The 12,004-nt window shown below is 45.1% G+C and overlaps 1 protein-coding gene across 4 annotated transcripts in view; it reads left to right on the top strand.

The window, feature by feature from the left end:
* The window catches only part of ptpn3 (protein tyrosine phosphatase non-receptor type 3), a 51,626-nt gene that overhangs the window by 16,409 nt on the left and 23,213 nt on the right, over nucleotides 1-12,004 (top strand). For 3 of the 4 annotated variants that reach the window (XM_035435608.1, XM_035435613.1, XM_035435601.1), the window contains exons 5-13: nucleotides 1,780-1,858; nucleotides 2,551-2,595; nucleotides 3,008-3,060; nucleotides 3,667-3,787; nucleotides 6,235-6,322; nucleotides 7,972-8,060; nucleotides 9,482-9,545; nucleotides 10,419-10,588; nucleotides 11,054-11,188. In XM_035435608.1, coding sequence (XP_035291499.1) covers nucleotides 1,780-1,858; nucleotides 2,551-2,595; nucleotides 3,008-3,060; nucleotides 3,667-3,787; nucleotides 6,235-6,322; nucleotides 7,972-8,060; nucleotides 9,482-9,545; nucleotides 10,419-10,588; nucleotides 11,054-11,188 — 844 coding nt within the window. Of the gene's footprint in view, nucleotides 1-1,779; nucleotides 1,859-2,550; nucleotides 2,596-3,007; nucleotides 3,061-3,666; nucleotides 3,788-6,234; nucleotides 6,323-7,971; nucleotides 8,061-9,481; nucleotides 9,546-10,418; nucleotides 10,589-11,053; nucleotides 11,189-12,004 lie in introns of those variants that run through there. The other variant, XM_035435621.1, reaches the window with a different exon arrangement.

A 12,004-nucleotide genomic window follows, 5' to 3' on the forward strand; every position in this document is an offset into this window, starting at 1 on the left:
GTGGAGACAGTAAAGATATGGTCAGTAAAGGTGGAGACAGTAAAGATGGGCACAGTAAAGATAAGGGCAGTAAAGATGGGGACAGTAAAGATGGAGACAGTAAAGATGGGCACAGTAAAGATAAGGGCAGTAAAGGTGGAGACAGTAAAGATGGGCACAGTAAAGATAGGGACAGTAAAGATGGAGACAGTAAAGATGGGCACAGTGAAGATAAGGGCAGTAAAGGTGGAGACAGTAAAGATGGGCACAGTAAAGATAAGGGCAGTAAAGGTGGAGACAGTAAAGATAGGGGAAGTAAAGATGGAGACAGTAAAGGTGGACACAGTAAAGATGGGCACAGTAAAGATAAGGGCAGGGCAGTAAAGGTGGAGACAGTAAAGATATGGTCAGTAAAGGTGGAGACAGTAAAGATGGGCACAGTAAAGATAAGGGCAGTAAAGATAAGGACAGTAAAGATGGGGACAGTAAAGATAAGGACAGTAAAGATGGAGACAGTAAAGATAAGGACAGTAAAGATGGGCACAGTTAAGATAAGGGCAGTAAAGATGGAGACAGTAAAGATGGGGACAGTAAAGATAAGGACAGTAAAGATGGGGACACAACCTGCAACCTTGGAGCTACAATCCCAGCAGTAATGCTCTGTCTGTCTGGCTGTTTGTAGCAGTAATGCTCTGTCTGGCTTCTGTAGTAATAATGCTCTGTCTGGCTTCTGTAGTAGTAATGCTCTGTCTGGTTTCTGTAGTAGTAATGCTCTGTCTGGCTGCTGTAACAGTAATGCTCTGTCTGGCTGCTGTAGTAGTAATGCTCTGTCTGGCTGCTGTAACAGTAATGCTCTGTCTGACCGCTGTAACAGTAATGCTCTGTCTGTCTGTCTGGCTGCTGTAACAGTAATGCTCTGTCTGGCTTCTGTAGTAGTAATGCTCTGTCTGGCTGCTGTAACAGTAATGCTCTGTCTGGCTGTTGTAACAGTAATGCTCTGTCTGGCTTCTGTGACAGTAATGCTCTGTCTGACTTCTGTAACAGTAATGCTCTGTCTGGCTGCTGTAGTAGTAATGCTCTGTCTGTCTGGCTGCTGTAACAGTAATGCTCTGTCTGGCTGCTGTAACAGTAATGCTCTGTCTGGCTTCTGTGGCAGTAATGCTCTGTCTGGCTTCTGTAACAGTAATGCTCTGTCTGGCTGCTGTAGTAGTAATGCTCTGTCTGGCTGCTGTAGTAGTAATGCTCTGTCTGTCTGGCTGCTGTAACAGTAATGCTCTGTCTGTCTGGCTGCTGTAACAGTCTCTGTCTGTCTGGCTTCTGTAACAGTAATGCTCTGTCTGGCTGCTGTAGTAGTAATGCTCTGTCTGTCTGGCTGCTGTAACAGTAATGCTCTGTCTGGCTTCTGTAACAGTAATGCTCTGTCTGGCTGCTGTAGTAGTAATGCTCTGTCTGTCTGGCTGCTGTAACAGTAATGCTCTGTCTGGCTGTTGTAACAGTAATGCTCTGTCTGTTTGTCTGGCTGCTGTAACAGTAATGCTCTGTCTGTCTGTCTGGCTGCTCTAACAGTAATGCTCTGTCTGGCTTCTGTAGTAGTAATGCTCTGTCTGTCTGTCTGGCTGCTGCAGTAGTAATGCTCTGTCTGTCTGGCTGCTGTAACAGTAATGCTCTGTTTGGCTTCTGTAGTAGTAATGCTCTGTCTGGCTTCTGTGGCAGTAATGCTCTGTCTGGCTGCTGTAGTAGTAATGCTCTGTCTGTCTGGCTGCTGTAACAGTAATGCTCTGTCTGGCTGTTGTCTTGCAGGTATTCTTACCTCTTGCCTGAGTTTCAGAGTGAGGTTCTACATTTCTGACCCAAACTCCCTCCAGCATGAACAAACAAGGTGTGTGTTTGCTGAAGCAGTGGTGTATGTGTGTGTGTGTGTCTGTGCATTTGAGGGAGAAAGTGACTGTGTGTGTGTGTGTGTGACAGAGACTGTGCTTTGATGCTGATTTTGCTCATAAAATGTCTGCTTAACTGTTTATTTGTGTTTTAAGCGCAGGCAACTTGGTGCTTTAATAAAGTTACATATAGTACGATATCCAGTTCTGTGGTTTTTATAAATTTTCCTGTTTATTTTTATAAATGACATAAAGATTTTTTATCTTGCTTTCGGTTTTCAAGTTATAATTCTGTATAAAATATTCACTATTATCAGTGAAAATTTACATTTTATTCAGTTGAATATTGTAAAAGAAGTGGAATCCACATCAAAGTGAATATAGCAAATCAAATGTCCTATCACTCAATAAAACAGAAGAAATGAAAGCAAAGTTCTTCAACCACAACATTAAGTTCAAATAAATTGCTTAAACTACTCTGATGTTTAGCGGGACTAGTGTTGCCTCAGTAATCAGCACCTGCATTACTAACTGTATATAGATGTAGATGTATATGTATAGGTCCCTGGCATTAACCTTCACAGTGTGTATAGATGTAGATTTATGTGTATAGATACCTGGCATTAGCCTTTACAGTGTATTTGGGGAAGCACCATTCCATGACCCTAAATATCCTGTTTCTGCTTTCTTTCAGGCACTTGTATTTTTTACAGATCAGAAATGACATCCGAGAGGGACGGTAAGCTCCTGAGTGAAGCTTGTTTTTAATGGTAGAATATAATCATTCTGAATGACGCAAGCAAGCAAACTTTAAGTCTAAATAAAAGTTTTATTTGGAATCTTAAAGCGCAAGTAAATTATGAAGTTCAGGTGCCAGTTCTTGTTTATGAGTAAGGTATGCTTTCCCTTCTACTGTTTATCAGTAAGAACAGAATACACTGCAACCGTGGCCATATTGGTCCTGAGGAAGATGCTCAGGCACTTTCTCTCAGTATTATAGCAGGTAATGGAGGTAATCATAGGATTGCATGGGTATGATTTTACAAACATTTAAATAAAACCTGCTTTTACACAAAATGAAAAATGAAATGACACCTTTAAATGTACATGTAAATAAATGTACAATTACATTTATGTCTGTCTGTCTGTAGGTTAGGCTGTCCCCTCAGCTCAGCGGTGGTTCTGGCATCTTATGCAGTTCAGGGTAAGACACTGAGAGAACGTCTGTTCTGGTCCCGCATACTGCATTACTATGGATGCTGGGCTCAGATGGAGTTTAAAACCCAATGTTCATTGTTAAGGGGTTATTCTCACTTAGCGCCTCTGGTAAAAAATCTGACTTAAGGGATTTAGTCACTGTGTAGTTGTTATTACCATTGTTATGGGCATAAGCACCTCAGCTTTATAAACAGCATGCGTGATGTCGCTAATTTTCGATCAGACATTGCACTGTGTGATGTGACTAATTCTATTGATGTGTGTGGGCGTGTGCCTGTTTGCATGTGTGTATTTGCATTTGTGTGCATGTGCATGTGTGCCTGTGTGTGTGTGTGTGCGCGCTTTTGTGTGTGTGTGTGTGTGTGCGTGTGTGCCTTTGTGTGTGTGCGTGCGTGCGTGCGTGCATGCTTGTGTGTTTGTGTGTGTTTGTGTGTGTGCGTGTGTGTGCCTTTGTGTGTGCGTGTGCGTGCGTGTGTGTGTGCGTGCGTGTGTGTGTGTGCATGTCCGTATGTGCGCGCGTGTGTGCATGCATGTGTGTGTGCGCGTGCGTGTGCATGCATGTGCGCGTGTGTGTTTGTGTGTGTGTGTGCAGCTGAACTGGGGGACCACTCTCCCTCAGATCACAGTGAAGGGTACCTCTCGTCCTCCCACTTCCTCCCTCAGCAGGACGCTGACTTCCTGGCCAAAGTGGAGTCCCTGCACCCGCAGCACAGGTAGCAAAACAGAATGCTTGTGTACCGTAATAATAAGCTTGGGTTATCTAACCCTAACCATTGCAGGTGTGCCAAGGTACCATGTTGGGACAATGCTGTAAGTAATGCACATGAGATCATCAACAAATGCAATGTGCTAGTCAACAACTCACTGAGGAATTGTGGGAACGCAGAATTCTACTACTAGCTTTTTCTAGTTTTCAACTAGAGAACTGGCCTCTACCCCTAAGCTAATTATGCCCTGAAGTAGGCAGTGCGGAGAGACAAGAAGTACCAGGCTTTCCTCATGCATAGAGTGGATCATCACTGATGTGCTTAAACAGCTGAATTACTAACCCAACAGCAGAAAGCTGGCTTTGCTGTCTGCCTGATCAACCATATCAGGAAAATACAGGCAGATGAGGGGACCTAGTGTTTGTTTGGCAGGGTGTCACTGTGTTTATGGGTTAGTGTTTGGGGGGGGGGGGGGGGGGGGGTCAATGGAAGGGTTGTCATTGTGTCTATGGGTTAGTGTTTGTTTGGGGGGGGTGGTTGAGGGGAGGGTTGTCCTTGTGTGTATGGGTTAATGTTTGTTTGGGGGGGGTTTCTCGATGTGGGTATTGGTAATGGATTGCAAATGTTTTCATAACTATTGTTGGCATCGGAATTTAACATAAGCTACAAATGCTGTGAGTCATTACATTGGATAATTGTTTTGCAATTCTCTGTGCAAACTATCTGTGCCTATCAAATAAACATTAAATGAAAATAAATTGAAATTAATATTTTCGGCCTTCGCTGCTGGGACTTCAGGCAGCTGGCCACTCTTGTCCACAGGTGACTAGTTTTGCCTCTAAATTAATATGCGGGAACCGTAGGAAAGAAGAAGGTTTTTTGATTAATTCTGTTTTGATGACAAAAAGCTTAGAGGGAAGTCTCTTCCCACCCATGTTACTTATGTGCACGTATTTATGTGCACATGCACACTGTATCTGTCATGTAGAATTCTTGAGGGAAAGGGTTTAGTTATTGTATATCTCAGTGCCCCCTAGTGTCAGGTCTGACAGGATATTCTCTGCATAGTCATTGTAGATGGTTTATCGGGTTTATGTGTGTTAATGTTGTCGAGTGTAGATGTTTTTGTAAAGTAGGTGTGTGTGTGTGTGTATTTTGTAAAGCAAAGTGTGTGTGTGTCCGTGTTAATTTTGCAGTGTGTGGATGTTTTTTTAAGGCAGGTGTACACTATGTGTAAATGTTGCAGTGTGTAGATGTTTTGGTTAAGCTGGTGTGTGTGTTAATGTTGCAGTGTGTAGAACTTTTGGTTAAGCAGGTGTGTGTTAATGTTGCAGTGTGTAGATATTTTGGTTAAGCAGGTGTGTGCATTAATGTTGCAGTGTGTAGAACTTTTGGTTAAGCAGGTGTGTGTTAATGTTTCAGTGTGTAGATATTTTGGTTAAGCAGGTGTGTGTGTTAATGTTGCAGTGTGTAGATATTTTGGTTAAGCAGGTGCGTGTGTTAATGTTGCAGTGTGTGGAACTTTTGGTTAAGCAGGTGTGTGTTAATGTTTCAGTGTGTAGATATTTTGGTTAAGCAGGTGTGTGTGTTAATGTTGCAGTGTGTAGATATTTTGGTTAAGCAGGTGCGTGTGTTAATGTTGCAGTGTGTGGAACTTTTGGTTAAGCAGGTGTGTGTGTTAATGTTGCAGTGTGTAGAACTTTTGGTTAAGCAGGTGTGTGTGTTAATGTTACAGTGTGTAGAACTTTTGGTTAAGCAGGTGTGTGTTAATGTTTCAGTGTGTAGATATTTTGGTTAAGCAGGTGTGTGTGTTAATGTTGCAGTGTGTAGATATTTTGGTTAAGCAGGTGTGTGCATTAATGTTGCAGTGTGTAGAACTTTTGGTTAAGCAGGTGTGTGTTAATGTTTCAGTGTGTAGATATTTTGGTTAAGCAGGTGTGTGTGTTAATGTTGCAGTGTGTAGATATTTTGGTTAAGCAGGTGCGTGTGTTAATGTTGCAGTGTGTGGAACTTTTGGTTAAGCAGGTGTGTGTTAATGTTTCAGTGTGTAGATATTTTGGTTAAGCAGGTGTGTGTGTTGATGTTGCAGTGTGTAGATATTTTGGTTAAGCAGGTGCGTGTGTTAATGTTGCAGTGTGTGGAACTTTTGGTTAAGCAGGTGTGTGTGTTAATGTTGCAGTGTGTAGAACTTTTGGTTAAGTAGGTGTGTGTGTTAATGTTACAGTGTGTAGATATTTTGGTTAAGCAGGTGTGTGTGTTAATGTTGCAGTGTGTAGAACTTTTGGTGAAGCAGGTGTGTGTGTTAATGTTGCAGTATGTAGATATTTTGGTTAAGCAGGTGTGTGCTTTAATGTTGCAGTGTATCACCCTTGCGTTTATTGAGTGCTAGTGGGTTCGTGGGACTGGTTTGCGGTTCTAAGCAGTAGTAATAAAGGTGCTTGTTTTACTCACAGAGGTCTTAAGCAGTCTGAAGCGGAGCTGTGCTTTCTGAATACAGGACGTACACTGGAGCTGTATGGCGTGGAGATGCATCAGTGCAAGGTAAGTGTATCCACAGCAACCTGAACGCCCAGCACTAGTCCCAGCTTCGCCCACCTAACCCTAACCCCTGCACCTCACCCCAACACCCAGGCCTAGCCCTAGATTCACCACCTCTGCTACATGTGCTGATCTTGTGATGGCAATAGTAGAGGCCTGTGCCTCTATTGAAGCACTAAAAATTCCCAGTTGTATCATATGGGTGGAGTATAGGCTAGTATAGATTGTGTGTGGGGTGTAGACTGTGTGGGGGTATAGACTGTGTGTGGGGTGTAAACTGTGTGGGGTATAGATTATGGGTGGTGTGTAGACTGTGTGTGGGGTATAGACTGTATGGTATAGACTGTGTGTGGGGTATAGACTGTGTGTGGGGTGTAGAGTGTGGGTGGGGTATAGTCTGTGTGTAGGGTATAGATTGTGGGTGGGGTATAGTCCGTGTGTAGGGTATAGACTGTGAGTGGGGTGTAGTTAGTGTGTGGGGTATAGACTGTGTGTGGGGTGTAGTCGGTGTGTGGGGTATAGACTGTGTGTGGGATGTAGTTGGTGTGTGGGGTATAGACTGTGTGGGGTGTAGTTGGTGTGTGGGGTATAGATTGTGTGGGGTGTAGTTGGTGTGTGGGGTATAGACTGTGAGTGGGGTGTAGTTGGTGTGTGGGGTATAGACTGTGTGGGGTGTAGTTGGTGTGTGGGGTATAGACTGTGAGTGGGGTGTAGTTGGTGTGTGGGGTATAGATTGTGGGTGGGGTGTAGTCGGTGTGTGGGGTATAGACTGTGAGTGGGGTGTAGTCGGTGTGTGGGGTATAGATTGTGGGTGGGGTGTAGTCGGTGTATGGGGTATAGACTGTGAGTGGGGTGTAGTCGGTGTGGGGTATAGATTGTGGGTGGGGTGTAGTTGGTGTGTGGGGTATAGACTGTGAGTGGGGTGTAGTCGGTGTGTGAGGTATAGACTGAGTGGGGTGTAGTCGGTGCATGGGGTATAGACTGTGAGTGGGGTGTAGTTGGTGTGTGGGGTATAGACTGTGGGTGGGGTGTAGTTGGTGTGGGGTATAGATTGTGGGTGCGGTGTAGTCGGTGTGTGGGGTATAGATTGTGGGTGGGGTGTAGTCGGTGTATGGGGTATAGACTGTGAGTGGGGTGTAGTCGGTGTGGGGTATAGATTGTGGGTGGGGTGTAGTTGGTGTGTGGGGTATAGACTGTGAGTGGGGTGTAGTCGGTGTGTGAGGTATAGACTGAGTGGGGTGTAGTCGGTGCATGGGGTATAGACTGTGAGTGGGGTGTAGTTGGTGTGTGGGGTATAGACTGTGGGTGGGGTGTAGTTGGTGTGGGGTATAGATTGTGGGTGCGGTGTAGTCGGTGTGTGGGGTATAGACTGTGAGTGGGGTGTAGTCAGTGTGTGGGGTATAGATTGTGGGTGGGGTGTAGTTGGTGTGTGGGGTATAGATTGTGGGTGGGGTGTAGTTGATGTGTGGGGTATAGACTGTGAGTGGGGTGTAGTCGGTGTATGGGGTATAGACTGTGAGTGGGGTGTAGTCGGTGTGTGGGGTATGGATTGTGTGGGGTGTAGTTGGTGTGTGGGGTATAGACTGTGAGTGGGGTGTAGTCGGTGTGTGGGGTATGTGTCAGGTTACGCAGGCATTGTGTCTGGTTCTCAGGATTCCAGCCACGCAGATTTACTGGTGGGGATTGCCTCTGGAGGTGTGGCCATCTTCCGGAATAAGATCTGCTCCAACTTCTTCTCCTGGTGAGTTTGGTCTCATCCTGATCATAATGAGTCAGACGTAGTGCTGCAGCTGCTCAAATCTAACGTCAGCGTCACTTTCTTACCTCAGAGGGTCAAAGGTGAAAGGGGTGAAATTATTTTGTATTGTTTCTGTTACATTTTTGAATGCACCTGAAAACTCCCGTGGTTTTCTAACAGCGTGGAACAGTGGGCAGCAAAAGGTGGCATCTGGTTGAGCTGTAAACACAATTAGCATGCGTGTAGCAGGATACTGAATCATCATTCTTTCAGAAGGAAAGAAAGGTTAAAGTACACAGTGGGAGTAAAAGAAACCATAAAGGGAGGAGAATGTTATGGAACTCTGCGTGCGTGCGTGCGTCTGTGTGTCTGTGTGCGTGCGTGCGTGCGTGTGTGTCTGTGCGTGCGTGCGCCCTTGTGCGATGAGGTAATCACATCAGGATGGACGTGAGTTTTCGTTCAGTAAGCTGACAGATCGCTTGATGGAAAGGCACTATTTCAGAAGGTTCTGCAGAGTTCCCGACAGGCTGAAGCAGTGTGCATCAATAGAATTATTCATATTAAGTAGTAATCTGTAATATCGATGCTAGTAAGTAAACCGACTACAAGGATTGTTGAGCATGAATATGACATTATTACTGTTTAATATTAATAATTGTTTGATTTGAGAAATTTTGGAATTGAGATAAATATATTTGGTGTATTTTTGCATCAATTTTATTTCTAAATATATTATGTTTATCTCAATTCCAAGCAATATAAACAACATATTTGGTTAATGGTTGCCATTTAGCTCAGCTAGATCGCATTTAAAAATGAAAGTGTCATTGACTTGTGATAAAGATGACTCGTATAAATCCACTATAATGAGGGTGTATAAATCATGTTTACCTGTGTGAAATTAAAGTGATACAACATTTTCATGCAGTAAATTATTGATATTAATAGTTTTGAGCTGACATTCTCAGTTATTGTTCAGCTTTATCTTATATTCATAGAAACCATATAGGCAAAAAACATAAAGCAAATACAGAGTTTGAACAATGATTAGAAAAACAAAATGAGCCAAATTTCAATTCAATTTAATTTGTCTTGGGCTTTTTACAGTGAACTGTCACAACAACGCTTTACAGAGTAGCAAGGCAAAAAACATAGCAAAACGAGCAAATTTACACAGGTTTAGTTACTGGTTATGAAATTCATCTCTAAAAAGTGTCATTCCACATTAACTAAAAGTTTAAATTGGGTCAGTTTGACCCAAACCAAACACAAGGATTAAGAACATATGAGAACTGGTCATTCAGTCCACCTAAGATCTGAATTTTTGCTTAATTGGTTTTTAAATGTTGTACTGGGTTACAGAAGTGTTGTATGTATAGAAAACAGCATGAATATTGATCATAACAGAATATTTGCTGTCACAGGGTCAATATCATCAAGATTTCCTTCAAGAGAAAGCGCTTTTTCATTCAGCTGAGACACAAGCATGTAAGTGACTGTAGGTTTGTTTAGTGACTGTGTGCAGTGCCCATGTTTTTAAAAGTAAAGCTTAAATGTGCATTATCCCTATAAAATCAATCAAGGAGACATCAGTCAGTTACTGTGTGTGTGTTGCAGCAATGCAACCTTTTGTTCAATATCACCATCTCCACCACCTTGTGAAACCTGTGACAACACTTTCCAAAACATGCTGTCAGGCTCCATGTTGGGCCAGAACTTGGCCCGGAACATTCGGGAATCTCATCCCAGATCTCCTGTTTGGCATTTTATTACTCATTGCACACCGGATGGAACCTCGAGTTCACTGAGCGATGGAATTCTGCAGACATTTTTATTATCTGATAGGATTTCTGTGAGGTTAGACAGGGTTTCTGTGAGTGCTAGACAGGGTTTCTGTGAGTGTTGGGTGTGGATTAGTGATGTGAGGTTGGACAGGGTTTCTGTGAGTGTTGGGTGTTGATTTGTGATGTGAGGTTGGACAGGGTTTCTGTGAGTTCTGTGGTCTGGATTAATGCTGTGAGGTTGGACAGAGTTTCTGTAAATGCTGTGTGTATGGTTTCTGTGACTGCTGTTAGGTCATGTTGGGTTTCTGTGAGTGCTGTGGTATGGATTAGTGCTGTGAGGTTAGACAGGGTTTCTGTGAGTGCTGTGTCACTGTAGAGTTTAGACTTTGGCAGCAGTGGGCAGGGCTGCTCTGGGTTTTCTCCTGCTGGCTAACAGCACACATACATAGTGCTTTGCAGATGCCTGTGTCTGTGTGGCAGTGGATTAGATTAGCCTGAGCACGGCACAGCATGGTGGGTGTGGATTAGATTAGCCTGAGCGCGGCACTGCATGGTGGGTGTGTCTGCATTCTTACAGGGAGAGAGCCGGGATCACACCGTCACGTTTGTCATGCCGAACTACCGAGCCTGCAAAAACCTGTGGAAGTCCTGCGTGGAGCACCACACCTTCTTCCAGGCCAGGAGGTGTCTGCCACAGGACAAGAAGTCCTTCTCCAACTGCACCCTCACGTCTGCCAGCCCTGTACGGTGAGTTGGGGGTGGGGGGACATGAATCCTGTCAGCCAATCCGGACAGCATGAGCAGCAGCACACGCCCTCTGCTGGCTCCTCCCACACAGTGTCAGAGGCTGTAACTGTCACATGACTGGTTAATAATGCCCACAGACAGCAGATGAAATTGAGCTTGACAGCTAATTCTGGGACTGCCACCAGTCTGTCCCTGTCAAATGTTATGTTTATTATTGAATCGTATTTGTTTATATTTATGCTTAAATATAAGCTGTTAAATAAGCTGAAGTATTAAATTGTTTAAATAAATGTAAAATAAAATAGCATTGCTTTCAGCTTGTGACTTATTCTGTGTGACAGAATAGACAGGCCCTTTTGTACCTTTCAGTTTATTTTCACTCACCCTTGAGAGAAATAGGAAGTAACTTAAAGAAGAAAGATCCAATCTTGCATATCACAGCATATTACTCTAACTTTGCTGCAGATCTCTGAACAGCCACATTTACAGGAAGGTGATGGGAGGCATGGTCTGGAACCCGGAGCTGAAGAGGTCCTTCTCTACAGAGCAACTGGAGACCAAGAGCCTACCGTCCCGCTCTCCTCCAATCACACCCAACTGGTGAGCCCCCCCGTCCCGCTCTCTTCCAATCACACCCAACTGGTGAGCCCCCCATCCCGCTCTCCTCCAATCACACCCAACTGGTGAGCCCCCCCGTCCCCCTCTCCTCCAATCACACCCAACTGGTGAGCCCCCCATCCCGCTCTCCTCCAATCACACCCAACTGGTGAGCCCCCCATCCCGCTCTCCTCCAATCACACCCAACTGGTGAGCCCCCCATCCTGCTCTCCTCCAATCACATCCAACTGGTGAGCCCCCCATCGTGCTCTCCTCCAATCACACCCAACTGGTGAGCCCCCCCATCCTGCTCTCCTCCAATCACACCCAACTGGTGAGCCCCCCCGTCCCGCTCTCTTCCAATCACACCCAACTGGTGAGCCCCCCATCCCGCTCTCCTCCAATCACACCCAACTGGTGAGCCCCCCCGTCCCCCTCTCCTCCAATCACACCCAACTGGTGAGCCCCCCATCCCGCTCTCCTCCAATCACACCCAACTGGTGAGCCCCCCATCCCGCTCTCCTCCAATCACACCCAACTGGTGAGCCCCCCATCCTGCTCTCCTCCAATCACATCCAACTGGTGAGCCCCCCATCGTGCTCTCCTCCAATCACACCCAACTGGTGAGCCCCCCCATCCTGCTCTCCTCCAATCACACCCAACTGGTGAGCCCCCCATCCTGCTCTCCTCCAATCACACCCAACTGGTGAGCCCCCCGTCCCGCTCTCCTCCAATCACACCCAACTGGTGAGCCCCCCTATCCCGCTCTCCTGTTGCAACTGCAGTGATTGGCTAACGTTGGTGATTGACTGCAGCCTG

Source organism: Anguilla anguilla, chromosome 1 (genome assembly GCF_013347855.1).
Source record: "Anguilla anguilla isolate fAngAng1 chromosome 1, fAngAng1.pri, whole genome shotgun sequence".
NCBI classification, from domain to species: domain Eukaryota; kingdom Metazoa; phylum Chordata; class Actinopteri; order Anguilliformes; family Anguillidae; genus Anguilla; species Anguilla anguilla.